General features: G+C 39.0%; 1 protein-coding gene and 1 pseudogene across 1 annotated transcript; both read right to left on the bottom strand.

The window, feature by feature from the left end:
- Positions 1-9,077: 9,077 nt before the first annotated feature.
- LOC139873180 (exocyst complex component SEC10b-like) lies at positions 9,078-15,347 on the bottom strand (annotated as a pseudogene).
- LOC139903389 (exocyst complex component SEC10b-like) lies at positions 12,039-15,733 on the bottom strand. The gene is made up of 10 exons (XM_071885810.1): positions 15,655-15,733; positions 15,521-15,612; positions 15,365-15,415; positions 15,268-15,289; positions 14,803-14,913; positions 13,039-13,048; positions 12,653-12,793; positions 12,472-12,547; positions 12,252-12,317; positions 12,039-12,158 (listed from the first exon to the last, which is right to left on the bottom strand). Exons 1-10 carry the CDS (start codon positions 15,731-15,733, stop codon positions 12,039-12,041), a joined length of 768 nt encoding a protein of 255 aa, XP_071741911.1.
- Positions 15,734-16,674: the final 941 nt, after the last annotated feature.

The following is a 16,674-nucleotide window of genomic DNA, read 5'->3' on the forward strand; positions in this document are numbered from 1 at the left end:
TTGGGTAGTTTAATCCCAAACGCCATGCTCGTAGTGTAGTTTGGTACTTAAACTTTTTGGCGGTCGAAACTCATATTTTGTATTAAACTCGTAAAACGGCCGAAGTGGGCCCCGCTTTGTAAAACTTATTTTACGTTTGAATTGTGTTAGTTTTACATATTTGAATGTGTGGTTAAAAGCGTGTCGTCTAAAAATGTCGGGAACTAGTCAATCTTTTTCGCATTTTGAGACTTTCCGGACAGACCCGAATGGCGCGCCGCGCGGCCTTCCTGGCGCGCCGTGCCAGTTCACTGTGCAGCAAATTTTTTTTTATTTTGTATTTTTCACGTGGTTTGCTCGCGGGTTGGTTTGGATTGTTATAAGTGGTATCAGAGCATGGTCTAAGGGATTTAGGTGACTTGAGATAGGCGCCCAGACTTAGACTTTTTGTGTGTGCGTTATGCGGGACTTGTAGGACTTTGGGTCGGATCGGGATTGGTTTGTGCATAGGTTTATGTAAACTAATCATGCGCTATTTGTTATGTATGTTTAGCGAGCATCGAGCGAGATGGACGTTGTACTAGCAAGTTAATGCGACATGCTCGCGTAACAATGATTAGCTACCATTGTTACGGGCGTAAATCGTGTCGAACAAGCAATGTACGACGATTGTTGAGCAAGATGGGGTAGTGTGATGTATATGTATATACATACGTGTTATGTCCTTTTGTTTCGCCGCTTAACCTACTTCGTTTTATAGAATGAAGACGAGAAATGGACCCGATCATGATAACGGGAGTACAAGTGAGGACGCCGAGTTTTCGGCCAAGGTTGAGGCCGTCTTTAAAAAGTTAAAAGCGGATTTTCTTACGGACGTTCGAAAAGTCTTCCAAGATTCGGTCGATGGGCAAGTGACCGATTTGATAAATGAACGAATGAAGGCCACTATCGAAGAGGCCCTTGATGCTAGAAACATTTATCCTCTCGGTGAAGGAGGTGAGGGAAGGCGGGACTTCCATTATAAGAATTTCAAGGACACTCAACCCCTGATGTTTAATGGGGTGCGAGATCCTTTGAAGAGTACATGTTGGGTCTCCGATATCGAGGGAGCTTTCCGTACGCGGAATGCCCTCCTGAGAAGAAAACAAGGTTTGGTTCAAGCATGTTGCGGGAGGAAGCTAAGTTGTGGTGGGACGATAAGATCAACTTATATGGCTAAGAACAATGTATGGGCTTGACTTGGGAAGAGTTCAAGAAAGAATTTTTCAAAGAATACCGAACTTCTTCCGACCTCGATAGAATCCGGGACGAGTTGCACCATTTGCAACAAGGTTCCATGGATTTGGTTACCTTCAAGTTCACATTCTTGGCAAAGACCCGTTTTTTCCCGGAATATGTTGGTGATGATCATAAGCTCATGAAGGATTTCTACCGTACTTTGAATGATGAGTACAAGGGGAAGATTAGTCGGGGTATGGCTAAGTCTTTTGATGAATTGTTCGAGTTGGCTCGGGGTTTTGAGCCGGAGGTTCCAAGAAAGAGTGATTTCATGTTTTCCAAAAGAAAGTTTGAAGGTTTTAGTTACTCTAACGCCTCAAGCAAGAAGAGCAAGAGCAAGAGGGGGGCCGAAAGTGTCAATAGTGCAAAGAAGGGCACTACCGGTGGGTTTTCTTATACGTGCTACAATTGTGGGCAACCGGGTCATATGGCTCGTGAGTGTCCGAAACCATCTTCCGGAAACAAAGTCACTTGTTTTAATTGCAGCAAAGAGGGGCATAAGAAGCCGGAGTGTCCCGACTTGCGAAACGATAATGTGAAGCGGTTAGAGAAGGCGGCGGGTACGGCTAGGGGTCGCAACTACTTGATGACTAATGATGAAGCCAAACAATCGAATGAAGTTGTCTCAGGTACTTTCATGGTTAATTCTAATCTGGCGAGGATTCTTTTCGATAGCGGTGCAAATTTGTCGTTTGTGTCTCCTAAATTTGTGCCTAAACTTAATAGACCGTTAGCTAAGTTAAGTCGTCCGATAGAAGTTGAAATAGTGGACGGCAAGACGGTGCTAGTGGTTGATGTGTGTGAAAATTGTGATGTTGTTTTTGGTGACGAAACCTTTAAAATTGATCTTATTCCAATGACCTTGGGCGACTTTGATATTGTCGTTGGTATGGATTGGCTCGATCGTTATAGAGCCGATATTGCATGCCATGATAAGTTTATTCGTGTGAAGACCCTAAGTGGGGGAGAGTTAATTATTCATGGTGATAAGCGAAGGAGACCGGTGCCGATATGCACTTTTGCACGGGCACGTCGTTTTGTTGTTAGTGGTGGCATGGCTTTCCTTGCTCATGTTGTTGATACTCGTAATGAGCCACCACCTATTCGTGAAATTCCGGTTGTTAGTGAATTCGAAGACGTTTTTCCGGACGAATTACCGGGTGTTCCGGCGGAAAGACAAGTTGAGTTTCGTATTGAGTTGGTTCCGGGAGCTACTCCCATTGCTAAAACTCCTTATCGTTTAGCACCAACGGAAATGCAAGAGTTGTTAAATCAAACCCAAGAGTTGCTCGAGAAGGGTTTTATTCGACCGAGTGCTTCGCCATGGGGCGCTCCGGTGTTATTTGTGAAGAAGAAAGATGGTAGTATGCGTATGTGCATTGATTACCGTGAGTTGAATAAAGTGACGATCAAGAATCGTTATCCATTACCTAGGATTGACGATTTATTTGATCAACTTCAAGGTGCAACGTATTTCTCTAAGATCGACCTACGGTCCGGCTATCACCAAATGCGGGTCCGTGAGGAAGACATTGAGAAAACGGCTTTTAGAACGCGGTATGGGCATTTTGAGTTTGTGGTGATGCCTTTTGGTCTTACGAATGCACCGGCGGCATTCATGGATCTTATGAACCGGGTGTGCCAACCTATGTTGGACAAGTCGGTGATTGTGTTCATTGACGACATACTAGTCTACTCGAAAAGTATGAACGAACATGAACGTCAATTGCGTGAAGTATTGAAGACTTTACAAAAGGAGAAGTTGTATGCTAAGTTCTCCAAATGTGAATTTTGGCTAAGGGAAGTCCAATTCCTTGGTCATATTGTGAACAGAGACGGTATTCAAGTAGATCCGGAGAAGATCGAGACGGTGAAGAGTTGGGGACGACCGACTACGCCTACGGAAATCCGAAGTTTCCTCGGATTGGCCGGTTATTATCGTCGGTTTATCCAAGACTTTTCTAAGATTGCTTCTCCATTAACGAAGTTGACGAGAAAGAATGCTAAGTTTAATTGGGAGAACGAGCAAGAAATTGCTTTTCAATTGTTAAAAGAGAAGTTGTGTCAAGCTCCGGTGTTAGTATTACCGGAAGGTGTGGAAGATATAACGGTTTATTGTGATGCTTCGCTAAATGGGCTAGGGTGTGTTCTGATGCAAAGAGGTAAAGTCATCGCTTATGCCTCTCGACAATTAAAGGAACACGAAGCGAGATATCCGACTCATGATCTTGAGTTGGCGGCAGTTGTGCATGCGTTGAAAATTTGGCGCCATTACTTGTATGGTGTCAAGTGTACGATTTATCCAGATCATAAGAGTTTGAAACATCTCTTTAATCAACGAGATTTGAATTATCGCCAACGTAGGTGGATGGATGTGGTGAAAGACTACGATTGTGAAATACTTTATCATCCGGGTAAGGCGAATGTTGTCGCGGATGCGTTGAGTCGAAAGAGTCAACATCCGGCGATAAAAGTGGGGTCGTTACGTTTGATTATTTCCAACGATTTTCTTGAGAAGCTTGGCGAGATTCAAATAGAGGCTTACGTTCACAATAAGCATGTGGAACGAATCGTGGGCCAATCGGAGTTCATTACTATGGGCCCGCGTGGTTTTTTGTCCTTTCAAGGAAGGGTGTGGGTGCCTAAGATGGGTGATTACCGACGGGTGCTACTTGATGAAGCACATAAGTCAAAATATTCCATTCATCCGGGCGCGACAAAAATGTATCATGACTTGAAGAAAAATTATTGGTGGCCGGGCATGAAACGTGATGTTGTGAAGTATGTTGAGCAATGTGTCACGTGTTTACAAGTAAAAGCCGAACACCAAAAGCCGTATGGTAAGTTGCAACCGTTAGAAATCCTGAAATGGAAATGGGAGCACATTACCATGGATTTCATTACAAAGTTACCTAAAACGGCGAGAACCCAATTCGATTCGATTTGGGTTATAGTTGACCGATTGACAAAAAGCGCTTTGTTTCTTCCCATTAAAGAAGCGATATCGTCGGAGGCCTTGGCTAAGTTGTTTATCAAGGAAGTGGTCTCGCGACATGGAGTTCCTATATCTATTATTTCGGATCGAGATACCCGTTTTACATCTCGGTTTTGGGAAAAGTTTCATGAAGATATGGGTACGCAATTGAAGTTGAGCACGGCGTATCATCCTCAAACGGACGGTCAAACCGAACGTACGAATCAAACTTTGGAAGATATGCTACGGGCGTGCATCATTGACTTCGGTGGTAGTTCGGATGAGCATTTGCCTTTGGTGGAATTCTCGTACAATAATAGTTATCATACTAGTATCGGGATGCCACCTTACGAAATGCTTTATGGACGTAGGTGTCGAACTCCCGTTTGTTGGGGAGAAGTGGGTCAAAGAGAGATCGGGAGTACCGATTTGGTTTTAGAGACCAATAGCAAGATCAATTTGATTCGGGAACATTTGAAGAAGGCTCAAGATAGGCAAAAGTCGTATGCCGATAGACGTAGGCGATTGATTGAGTTCCAAGAAGGCGATATGGTGATGCTTAAGGTTTCGCCATGGAAGGGTAATATTCGATTTCGAAAACGGGGAAAGTTAGCTCCTCGGTTTATTGGGCCGTTCAAGGTTTTAGCTCGTGTTGGTGAAGTTGCATATCGATTAGAATTACCCGAAGAGCTTGCGGGGATCCATAATACATTTCATGTTTTCCACCTCCGTAAGTGTCTTGCGGATGATTCCTCATGGATGCCTTTAGACGAGATCGAGCTAAACAACAAGTTAGAATATGTCGAAGAACCGATTGCTATCCGTGACGAGAAGGTGAAAATGTTGAGGAATAAAGAGGTGAGGACCTTTAAGGTTCAATGGCGACGAAGTAAAGGTTCCGAGTTCACTTGGGAGTCCGAAGAGTTCGTGTTAGTTTATCTTCCCTCGTGTCATGCGGCTTGGATTGCGAGGATGCAATCCGAATAAGTGGGGGAGAGTTGTAAGACCCGAGTATTCGTAGTGTACATATATGTATATGGGTTACTCAAGTTTGGGGTTTTTGTTGCACATAATTAAAAAGACAAAAGATGCTGAACTGGGAGGGTCGCGCGCCGCACGGCTAGGTGGCGCGCCGCGCCATCTGTCTGCGACAGATTCCTTTCTTCTTTTTAAAATAGATATTTTGAGGGCAATTGTGTAATTTCACTTTGGGGCCGAATTTAATACCCTAGATCAGTTTTGGGGAGCTCATTTACTACTCCCACAACAACCTCATCTTCTCCAATTAAACACTAGAGAGAGAGTGCAATCCTTGAGAGAGAAAGCTCCATTAAAGGGTGAAAGAGGTTGAATCGGGTCTTGGTGCAAGTTTTAAAGTCGTTCATCTAGTCGATAGCTACGTGGTGATTGTGCTGGTAAGTTATAAAACCCAATTTCTTACTTCAATTGCTTTAAGGGTTAGGTTTTGGGCTAGTGATGAACCAAAGACCCATTTTGTTAGTATTTTGGGGATTTGGGGTGAATATGGGTTATGAAGGCTCATTGATGACTAACCTAGGATTTGAATGTGTTAATTGGACTTTTGAGTCTTAAATTTGGTTAGTTAGTTGCTAGAACACTTTAATAATATGTAAATGGGTGTTATTGGGTATGGATGACCCAAATGGGTGTGTTGACCTTGAAATGGGTCAAATGAGTCCTTTAATGACCTAAGTGGCCTAGCAAGTATGAAAACGAGTTAGTCTTGTGACCTAAATGTGTTTTAAACCCATCTTGACGAATGATTAGGGTTTTGGTGGGTGTTGACCCAAATTAGGGTTAAGGGTGCAAATGGGTTGAAATTGCACCTTGGGTCAAAATGGCTTAGAATGGTGAAAGGGTTTGGTTGACCGACTTGAGTTTGCGTTTAATGAGGTGTATAATATGATAGGTACGTTACTTTGAGGTCTTGCAAGCTCGGGTATCTTTTCACAAGAATTTGAGGTGAGTGGAATAATTATATGCGTATGTATATAATGTATCTATTTGTTGTAGCGTGAAATGTGTAGTGTCGAGGTGCTAAGACACCATGTTTCACGTAAAGATTGTAGCATCGAGGTGTTAAGATGCCACTCGGGTGTAGCATCGAGGTGTTAAGATGCCACCTAGGAGTGTAGTGTCGAGGTGTTAAGACACCACTCCGTAAATTAATGAGTGATGCATCGAGGTGTTAAGATGCCACTCGGGGTGATGTGCAGAGGTGTTAAGGTGCCACCCTAGGGGTTAGTGGTGCGAGGTGTTAAGTGCCCTAACGGATGTTGTGAACACCGATGGCGTTTTCGCGAGCGCCATTCCCTTGTACTATTGGTTAACCATAGTTATTTGTGTTGTAAGCATATTATATTATTCGAGTTATATTCATATGCGGTTGTTATGCTAGCTTGTGGTATTGGAGATTTATAGCTTGCTATTGTGACGATAAGCTAAATGTGTATGCTAGCGTGTTTGCGGTTTGGTGTGTAAGTGTATGCAAGTAGGTATAATTATATGTGTATTTGTATAATTATTGCATTCACTAAGCTTTGCTTACCCTCTCGTTGTTTACTATTTTTATAGGTTCGGTTGTGGACAAGGGTAAGGGCATTATCATGGAATAGAGATTCCCGCTTTGTTTATTAGGGGACGCTTTTTGGAAGTTTAGTTCTTGGAGTTTGACCGTGACTTGGGTAGTTTAATCTCAAACGCCATGCTCGTAGTGTAGTTTGGTACTTAAACTTTTTGGCGGTCGAAACTCATATTTTGTATTAAACTCGTAAAACGGCCGAAGTGGGCCCCGCTTTGTAAAACTTATTTTACGTTTGAATTGTGTTAGTTTTACATATTTGAATGTGTGGTTAAAAGCGTGTCGTCTAAAAATGTCGGGAACTAGTCGATCTTTTTCGCATTTTGAGACTTTCCGGACAGACCCGAATGGCGCGCCGCGCGGCCATCCTGGCGCGTCGCGCCAGTTCACTGTGCAGCAATTTTTTTTTTTATTTTGTATTTTTCACGTGGTTTGCTCGCGGGTTAGTTTGGGTTGTTACACCGTGTTAACTTTAAACAGTCATTTAAAGTATTGTTATATCCACTATATCTTTTACTACATCCAACTACTCATTAACATGTTATACGGTAGAACATGATTTATGCATAATTTATGATAAATGATTTAAAAAAGATGATCGATATATCACCACTCATTTAAATACAATCAGGATCGGAAAGAGTTTTCTTCAAACATAACCAAACATACATTTTCTTCAAATTGTAATCATCTGTTTTGAAACACATCTAAACACACCCTTCGACCAATTTTTTCAAACGGTTCGATTGGCAGGCGATTTTGAAGGCTTTATGACCGAGCTAGTTTCATCAAGTCTCTGTCAAGTATATAAATTCTTCCTTCATCTTAAAATAATAGTCATATTTTGGTTTTCAAAGTTTTTCCTTTATAACTTTAATTTTAAATATCTTATTTACGTTATATTATATCAATAAGAAGGACATTTAAAAACTAATTATTTTATATAATTTTTATCAAAAATTATATAACAAAAACGAAGTTATCTAAAGTCAAAATTGAGAAAGAAAAACTTTGAAAACTTAAAAACAACAATTATTTGGGACGAATGTAGTATAAACGTAAAACTTATAGGAACCATAAGTCATAACCATCTGGAAACCATCAAAATGAAAAGGTTTTCAGTTCGCTCAACCTCTAACTCCAATTACATACAATAAGACCACCGACATCCATAACACATTTCATCTCGGAACGAAACTACCACATCAACGTCACCTCAACACTTCTTTATTAAATAAAAACTGAACTTGTGCTATCCGTTAAACCCTTTTTAGAATAAACGAGACCCATTATATTAATTAACTAAACTAAAGTATAAATTCATTTAAAGTACAAAATTATAGAGTACTATGTGTGCAACCATTTATTTCATTGTACCATTCTCACTCATGCTAGAGAAGACGAAAGCGAGGGCGAGAAGCCGAGAAGTGAGGGCAGGATGAGGAAGTTAGGCGTGACATTGGCTTCTTCAGAGAAAGTTGCGACGGTGTGCGAGGGTGTGCAACCGATTGCAATCCCACTTAACGTAACAGCAATCTGAAACTATATTTGTATGTATCCACGTGGAAACAGAGATGAGACGTGATCCGGTAAAAGCCAATCTTGTTATCATCTTTGGTCCCAAACGAATTCCACTAATCCATGAGAGAATGTGACTAGTCTAACCCACCAAGAGTGGCCTTTTCTTATTTGCTAGTCACTTTCTTCACTTTTCTCAAAATTCTTTTTGTCGAAACAATCTTCCATCACGTCTCCAAATTTACATGGTCAGGGACTGTTAGAATTGTACGTTATTTCGCCTCAGACCTTCGAGAAGGCTCGAATAGTCAAATCCTTATAATAACAAAGTCGGGTACGTCACATCTTTCCTTTTAAAGTACGCACGTTATTTTGCGAAACCACATTGTTCATTTGTTCACCAAATTCTTACCCGATTAGGAATTGGTTCTGATCAGATCCCACTAGAGAAAACATATGTTTCTAATCTTACCATTAATAGCTAATCATTTGGGTCAGAACAAGCATTATGTGAATTTTATGTCTAATCAACCATTATGGTGTTCTTTATATAGTAATAGTTGTAAAGTATACATTATATATAATGGCTAGTGTCTGATTTAAAGATTAATTACACCACAAAGTAAGCAATGTAAGAATCAACCATACAGTTCAATATGGACACTGAAACTAAAATCTACAACAATTACATCAGCAATTTAGCATCCATGTACAGGAACAGAAACAAACAAATCAAAGGGATAATAACAATAAATAGAAAACTATTGCACAAAATCTGGCGGTTTGTTGACAGTACAAAAAGAATTAAAAACACTTATCTTCATCGGATGGTAAAAACGTGTGTTGAGCGTTTACTGCACTAAGAGCTCGGCCAAAGGGAGCTGAGCTTGGCTGCAAGTTTTGCACTTTTATAGTCCTCTCTAAGCTGAATAAATCTGAACACGACATAGATCGTTAAGAAGGGGAGAAAAGTAAGATAGAAACATAGGCTAATCAAAATGCGGATTAGTTTCTTGCTTTTATGCAGATTTGTAAAAGTGACCATTTTGACTCATTAAGGGCAAACGGGTTGAACACGCAAATTTAGGAAATCAGTTACCTTTGGGCGTCTTTCAGTATGCTCAGTGTGCCTTCAAACAGACTTGACAAGCTTTCGGAGCAACAATAAAGACATTGGCCATGCTGGAGATAAATCATATTTTTTATCAGTAATATCAAAAGAAATGTAGAAATTTAAACAAACGATTAGCAATAGAGATTACTAGATAGTTAATCATGAATCACATGTAGATTCTTACGCAGATACGGAATATTAAGGTGCCTTTGAACATATAGAAAGGCAGAAAGCTAAAAGAAGTAAAAAATGCTGCAACTTACATGCTAAGAGATTCAAATTTTTCATCAACGGTTAAGCATTGAAGCTTCGTACAAAATCCCCATATTCAGTGATGTCACGTTTGAGCCTCAATCCTCCACTAGATAAGGGAAGATACAAGAGCACATATGAGCAACTGTTTCGTTAGTAACAAGCAAATCACATTCAAATCTATTCAGGATACAGCAAAAAAATCACCTGGGATTAAAAAGTGTACTTCTGAAAGTGATTACTCAGTCCTTTGTGCAAGCGGTTCCCTTATATTATTATAAACATAATCCTACAATAATCTCAACATGTAATGGTAGAAACATGACTTACCAATTCAGTTAGGAAAGCTTGCTTGTTTAGGCCTTCTAGTGCGGTGAATGCTGCCTCAAGCACCCGGGAGAGGTAAGCCACGACTCTGGAAACAAAGTAATTAAATAATTAAAAGACAATTGACTAATGAGATGAACTCACTCACTACATAAAGTGAAAACAAGTTCTAGTGAAACGCTCAACAAAATCAAACACAAGGACATAAAAGAGACAACCTTATGTATGCATTTGTAGGCCGATGATCGGGTACAATGCCATCATCTGGTTACTTATAGTCGGTAGCTTTTTGCTCGGCTGAAAGTATCCGCTCCACCTGCAGAAAAAGGGACATAAATTCTATAATGAAAACTATATCATATTGAAAATCGACACAAATACAATTACAATACTACAATTTAAAATACAAATGAACTCAAAGATACAATCACAACCTCAGCCATAACTGTCTCGATGCACTGTTGGAGTCCTTTATAAGCAGCACCCTCAGCAGTGGACATAGCTGTTGCCATTTCTTCACATGAAGCAGCATGTGCACCATCCACAGGTAATAGAAGCCTTGAAATGGAGTTAGCAAAATACTGAAAAGAGCAAACATAGTCACAGTTATAATTGAAGAAGCATGCAGACTCTTTCCACTAGTATAAAAATTGCCACATCGACTGAAGATGGCGATTTTGACCCATTTATGGTTTACATAAGATGACTGGATTTATACTTTGCATCTAATGGTAGAACATTTTAAATGGAAACAGATTTAGCAGGTCAAATGAATTGATAGTCACCTAAAGTGTACTCATAATATATACGTCCTAAATTCCCTCATTGCAAAAAAAAATCATCATTCTAGCAATACAGTTACATTAATATATTGAACACGTTAGTTTTAATAAACTCATAAAACTTAACAAAAAAAGTGTGTGTCAATTGGCACAAACAGTTTCAACACGATACCCACCCCATCCGACTGCCACCCAGTTTTATCATCTTTAATACTGAAAGGTGACAGCAACATACTTTCTGAACAATAGCCACACTGCTACCACAACGTTGTACAGAAACCATGAAAGATCTAAAACGGCTTTCACCAGCTGCAGCAGCAGCGTCTGCCTACACATCAAGATAAGTTTATCAAGCATTATCAGATTATTTTGATCTACCTTTATAGTACTTGAAATTGTCTCAAATATGACTTGCTCTTAGGATAAAGGCATAGAGCTGTTCAGTTAATATGCAAAGGGCCTAGACAGAATGTTTACAGCTGAGGCAGCCAGCAGCAGCCACTCTTCGACTAACACTAGTGCGTAACACAAACCTCTCCCTCAGAGCTGCAGATTCCATGAGACGATCTCTAGCTCTTTCAAGTCGTTCTGTTGTATATTGACTGACCTGCGGCATGAAAAAGAGGGTCGAGTGAAACGAAAATATATACATATGATGAAGCCCTAGAACTTGCTAAATATATAACTTACTTGGTCTAGGAGGCAAGTGAACACAGTTTTGACATTGGCTGCAAGATTAGCAGGCTGTACAAAGAAAATGGAGTAAGATCGCTACTCGGGGAGTACTCGGTCCGGACTTTTTAGGTAGTACTCAGCAACTGGGAGAGTAATCGGGACTACTCGGATGTTGACTAAGTTTGACTTTGAGTTTCCGATTTTGGCCGAGTTTTGACCAAATTTGACAGATTTTCGAGTTTTGGCGGAGGTTTGACCGATTTTCCGATTAATTACGAGTTTTAGCCGAGTTTGACTGAGATTGACCGAGTACTCCCCGAGCTGCCAAAATCAAGTACTCACCGATGGGGCTACTTGTTTTAATGGTGGAATGTCGTTAGGGTGACGAAATACTGTTTATCTAGCTTCCTTGCAGACTGAAATGAAGGAATGAACAAAAATTTGCAACTAATAGGCCCTTGTGCAATTTCGCATATTTAGAAGACAACAAACACGATTGTTCTAACAATGCAAAACTAACTTCGGTCCTTAAGAATCTCATCTAACAGAAGCTAGCAGTGTTGTACATTCAATATCCAAGTCACCGCATCCAACAGTGCGTAGATCTTTGGCAAGTTCCTGTGTCTTTTCATATCCAACGGCTAGCATTCTTAGGTACTGAATCCACATCCATGAGCAAAAAGAAAAATTTATATTAAACCGAACGAATATTAGTTTTAACAAGCAAACGCACCCAGTCACTGAACTTACGAGCAAGAGACCACCTTCTCCCATTGGAGGTGGATGCACTAAAGATGGTTTTACCAAATAGCTTCTCTAATAGTTTGGGTACTCAGTCTTCCATTACTTGCTGATGCAAACATATAAAGTGGGTTATGAAAGTATATTGTAACCAACATACCAGTAACAACATACATAATATGCCTGTGAAAATTTCTAAGTGAGAAAAATGTGGTTTCTTTGCAATTACCTGTACCAATATCGACATAACATCATTTGGAGAAGGAAATACAGCCGTGATCGTAGCAACTTTCTCTGAACAGTATCTGCAAGTCATATATAAAGTGTACCAGATATAACAGAATGCCCAGTTTTGCCTTCAAAATCAGTATAAATGTTTGGTGACATTCATGCCTGTTATCTCTTTGTACAAAGAGGAAAGTGCACAGGACACGCTACTGGGACTTGGTAAGGAATCCTGGTCGCCGAGAACCAATCTGGTGTCGGCGTTCATAACTTCCACATCGAACATCGGCTGTAAACCCACGTAGTGTTGCATGGCACTGGTACCTCTGTTAAACTAAATACCACAGATATACGGTAAGCCTAAATCTCAATTTATTTGTAGAAATAACAAAAGTTAATTTCTTTAACATTTTGATTAAGAAGTAGATTCAAGAAATTGCAGCTTGTGTAGCATAGAACTTTGCTAATATATTGGTCACAAAACCTCAAATGGAGTCCAAGAACTCATATTTGCTTCTTCCAGTCATTCTTGACAAAATGTACAGTCTCGATACTTTATTGACAAAATTACACGGGGGTCCCTGTGGTATGTTCAATATTACAAACGGAGTCCAAAAAAAATTTTCCACTTTAGAGGTCACCGTGGTATGCACTTGTTTCACGGGAGTCCAGCTGACTAGCAGACGTTAAAAACTCCATTAAAATTCATCACGTGCCAAGCACATGAGGGTAAAATGGTCATTTAGCCTATTTTTTGTTTTTTGTTTTTTGTTTTTTGTCTTTCTCACGTGGATAATATAAGACCCATAAACTCCATTTTCAGTTGAGTTTCAAATCATATACTCCAAATATCATAACAGACTTGCACATTCTAACACAAATAGCTAAAAATTCATGAATTTTGTCATTTGATTATGGGAACACCAACCCAAATGAAGCTTTAGAGGATCTGTACAACCCTCGTTATGCTTCCATCTCCGCATCCAACTCATCATCGTCATAGCATCAATTTATGTTTCAGAGCTATGAAGAAAAAAGCTATGAAGAACTATTCTCGATTAAAAGTTTCAGATCTCGTTTAAGATCTCGTTTCGGATCTGCGTTCGATGTCGTAATAGTAATCATAATTGAAGAACTGATTTGGGTTAAAAGTGGCGGTGACGTAAACTCCGACGGAGGGATACCATGGTTATTGAACGATTTCAGGTTTGGGTTATTGATTTATTTTATACAGGTCTAAGAAGTATTTAGATGATGAACCGCAGCTGCAGAAGGTATTCTTTGTAGGATTGGGTTTATTCTCGTTTATACTTTAGGTATTTTTTAATAGCTAAAGTGGATTATTATTTTTTTGGCAATTTCAGTTTGAGAATTTTAATTTTAATTTAGTTTGAAAAAAATTTCAACTTGGTTTTGAGATTTGATTAGGGTTTAGAAATTAGGGATGAAGATGGGATGAAGATGAAAGAGAAGGAAAAAAAGAGAGGTGGAAATCAAAAGATAAATGGGGGACCCATGAAGTCAAATGAGAGGAAACATAATGAAATGACCATTTTACCCTTATGTGCATTGCACATGATAAGACTTAACAGAAAAATGGACGGACGTTAGGTAAATGGACTCTCTATGAAACAAGTGCATACCACAGTGACCCCTCAAGTCGAAAAAATTCTTTTGGACTCCGTTTGTAATATTGAACATACCACAGGGACCCCCGTGTAATTTTGTCTACTTTATTTGGTAAATTAAAATTTCAAAACTCTCCTGCAAAGAAAATAATATCCACCTATATGGCTTTTTTCAAAATCAAGTAATTGCAGAAATCGAATGCTAATCTGACAAGAATGTAGGGTTATTGCAACACCAAATTACAGATGCTCAGTTTCTAATGTGGTAGGGATAACATTAACATGCAAAAAGGCAAAGCACCGTGATAGTGAAATAGTAGAATATCAAGAAAAAAATTTGCTGCTTGGACCAAAATAATGTAACCAGATTTGACTTTGATTGCCAAATGAGTAATCTTCTGTAGTTTTAATCAATTACAAAACTGGTTAGGTAGTACTCCCTAGTATTTAATTGAACACTATCCAAAAACACACCAATGTAATTAAATAAGATTATTAGATGACCACACGGGTTTAAAATTAAATTGAGTCTTGTTTTGAACGAAGAAGTAACTTTTTCCGGCACAGTAAAAAATTGCTAGCCAAGGTCAGCTGCAAGTTTTTACAGCATAACAAATTGTGAGTGGTATATGTGAAGGTAGGTTATAGGCATTACTCCCGTAAACGAACACAAAAAAATATAAATCAATAAGCCAATTATGATTTACCATTACAGTATTCTTGAAGGTTGCCAACAGCAACCTCCAATCCTCTACTAACAGTGGCATTAGATTGTATAGTCACACCCTGTCTTCCTAAATCTTCCTCCGCAAACGAACCTGCAATAAGTAGAAATCTTTACCTTAAAAAAGTTTTTCATACCGCATAGAAAATCAAATTTCTACTTACATGTAGAGGTGGCAAAATGGGTAAACGTGTTTGGGTTAAAATGTGTATTTTTAAGGCAGGTCAAAGGCCGGACCAGTAGGGGTTGTCCCGCAAACACATTTTTTTTTTTTTTTAACTTCAAATTTATGAATGAGCAATTTGACAAGTATGTTACAAAAACAAAGAATAGTAAAAATCTTAATAATTTGAACCATTCAACCCATTTGCGACGTTACCTAGATCTAGTTTTTACGTTCTAACCAATGACTTGTTTGAGGTAATATCCCCTAAACTGACACATGTACCTATTAGTGGGTCAAATTGTCTCTATTAAGTACAAGTTAGGCAATATTGAAACAATTAGATATATACATGTTCTTTAGTTGCATCAACTTAAAGAACTTTTATGAGCTCCATCGTCTGGCTAGCAGTCTCTCTTTGTGAATCTGCACCCTGACATGAAAGAACACGGAGGTTAAACAGACTGACAACAAACAATCAAATTCCACAAACGAGAAGCAGACAAGTTTGATCAAATGAAACCAGTTTTGACTTTACCTGCAAATGATCCCCAATTTTAGCGGCCGTCTGTCCAACACTGAATATACGTGAGTCTAATCTTGCAAAACTATCGAACAAGCCATTTACACCTTTTTCGAGCAGAAACAGAAATTATTTAAAATCAGATTAACAGAATATTGAGACTAAGCCTAGTACGGGGTCCAAATAAGTCAAAGGGTTCTGACAAACCAGTAATGATTCAGTAACCATATATGAACTTGCACAAATTAGCTATATCAATTTAAATTTAATACTGGTTCATTACCCGTGTGATACACGGTTGACCTTATATAATAAACATTCAGTACCAACAATTTAGAAAATTGACTAGCAATGAATTAAGTTACATACCGGACAACTAGGCTTTAATTATAAACTTTATAAGACATGTTTTATGTTAAAGATCATAAGAATAAATTTGCGATCATATAGAATAAAATTTGTATAAAATATGCATTTGTTCACGAAGCACGTGATAAAGACGCCAAATCAAAACAGAAGTAGATGAAGAGGCACCTAAGTGTTGATACAAAGAAGATGGCAAATAATTGATGAGGAAGATTTAATAGTGGGCAGTGGCGGTACCAGGATTCCAAGTCGGCAAAAAAAAAATTTAAAACCATGGCAATTTTTTGGGCAAAATAGGGAGATTTTGGTGCAAAAAAATGGAGGTTTTTAAGCAAGTTATGGAGGTTTTGGGGCAAAATTTTAATATTTGTGGACAAAATTTGAAAGTTTTGGGGTAAAATTTGGAGATTTTTGGGCAAAATTTAAATGTTTTAGGGCAAAATATGTAGGTTTTGGGGCAAAAAAAAAAATCCAGCGGAGGCAAAGTCGAAAAATCCAAAAGTTTTACACTGAAAATTAAAAATCCACTGGGGGCGGCTGCCCCCGCCTGTCCCCATTAAAAACCGCCCCTGATAGTGGGCACTGACTCTTTGTAGTCAGCCACGAAAGTACCAGATTATGGGGTGACTCAAAAAGTACTCGGTAGTTAAATAGAAATAAAGGAGATGATCAAGCAAATATGATTGCAGATATCAAAGTAGTTAATTTAATATTAATTTGGTATTCAAAAGAAGATACATATCAGTTATCAATAAAGATTGTGTAGAACTATTTAAAATATGAAGGCATAAATAAATCAATGA

This window comes from Rutidosis leptorrhynchoides, chromosome 1, assembly GCF_046630445.1.
Source record: "Rutidosis leptorrhynchoides isolate AG116_Rl617_1_P2 chromosome 1, CSIRO_AGI_Rlap_v1, whole genome shotgun sequence".
Classification (NCBI taxonomy): domain Eukaryota; kingdom Viridiplantae; phylum Streptophyta; class Magnoliopsida; order Asterales; family Asteraceae; genus Rutidosis; species Rutidosis leptorrhynchoides.

What these genes read in the sequence shown, in the direction of transcription:
- LOC139903389 (XM_071885810.1), bottom strand. Translation starts at nt 15,733, where the DNA reads ATGGTTACTGAATCATTACTGGTTTGTCAGAACCCTTTGACTTATTTG. An exon ending in AGACGATGGAGCTCATAAAA is followed by an intron (nt 15,290 to 15,364) that starts GTTCTTTAAGTT and finishes TGTACTTAATAG; the next exon opens with AGACAATTTGACCCACTAAT. An exon ending in TTATGTCGATATTGGTACAG is followed by an intron (nt 12,318 to 12,471) that starts GTAATTGCAAAG and finishes CCAAACTATTAG; the next exon opens with AGAAGCTATTTGGTAAAACC.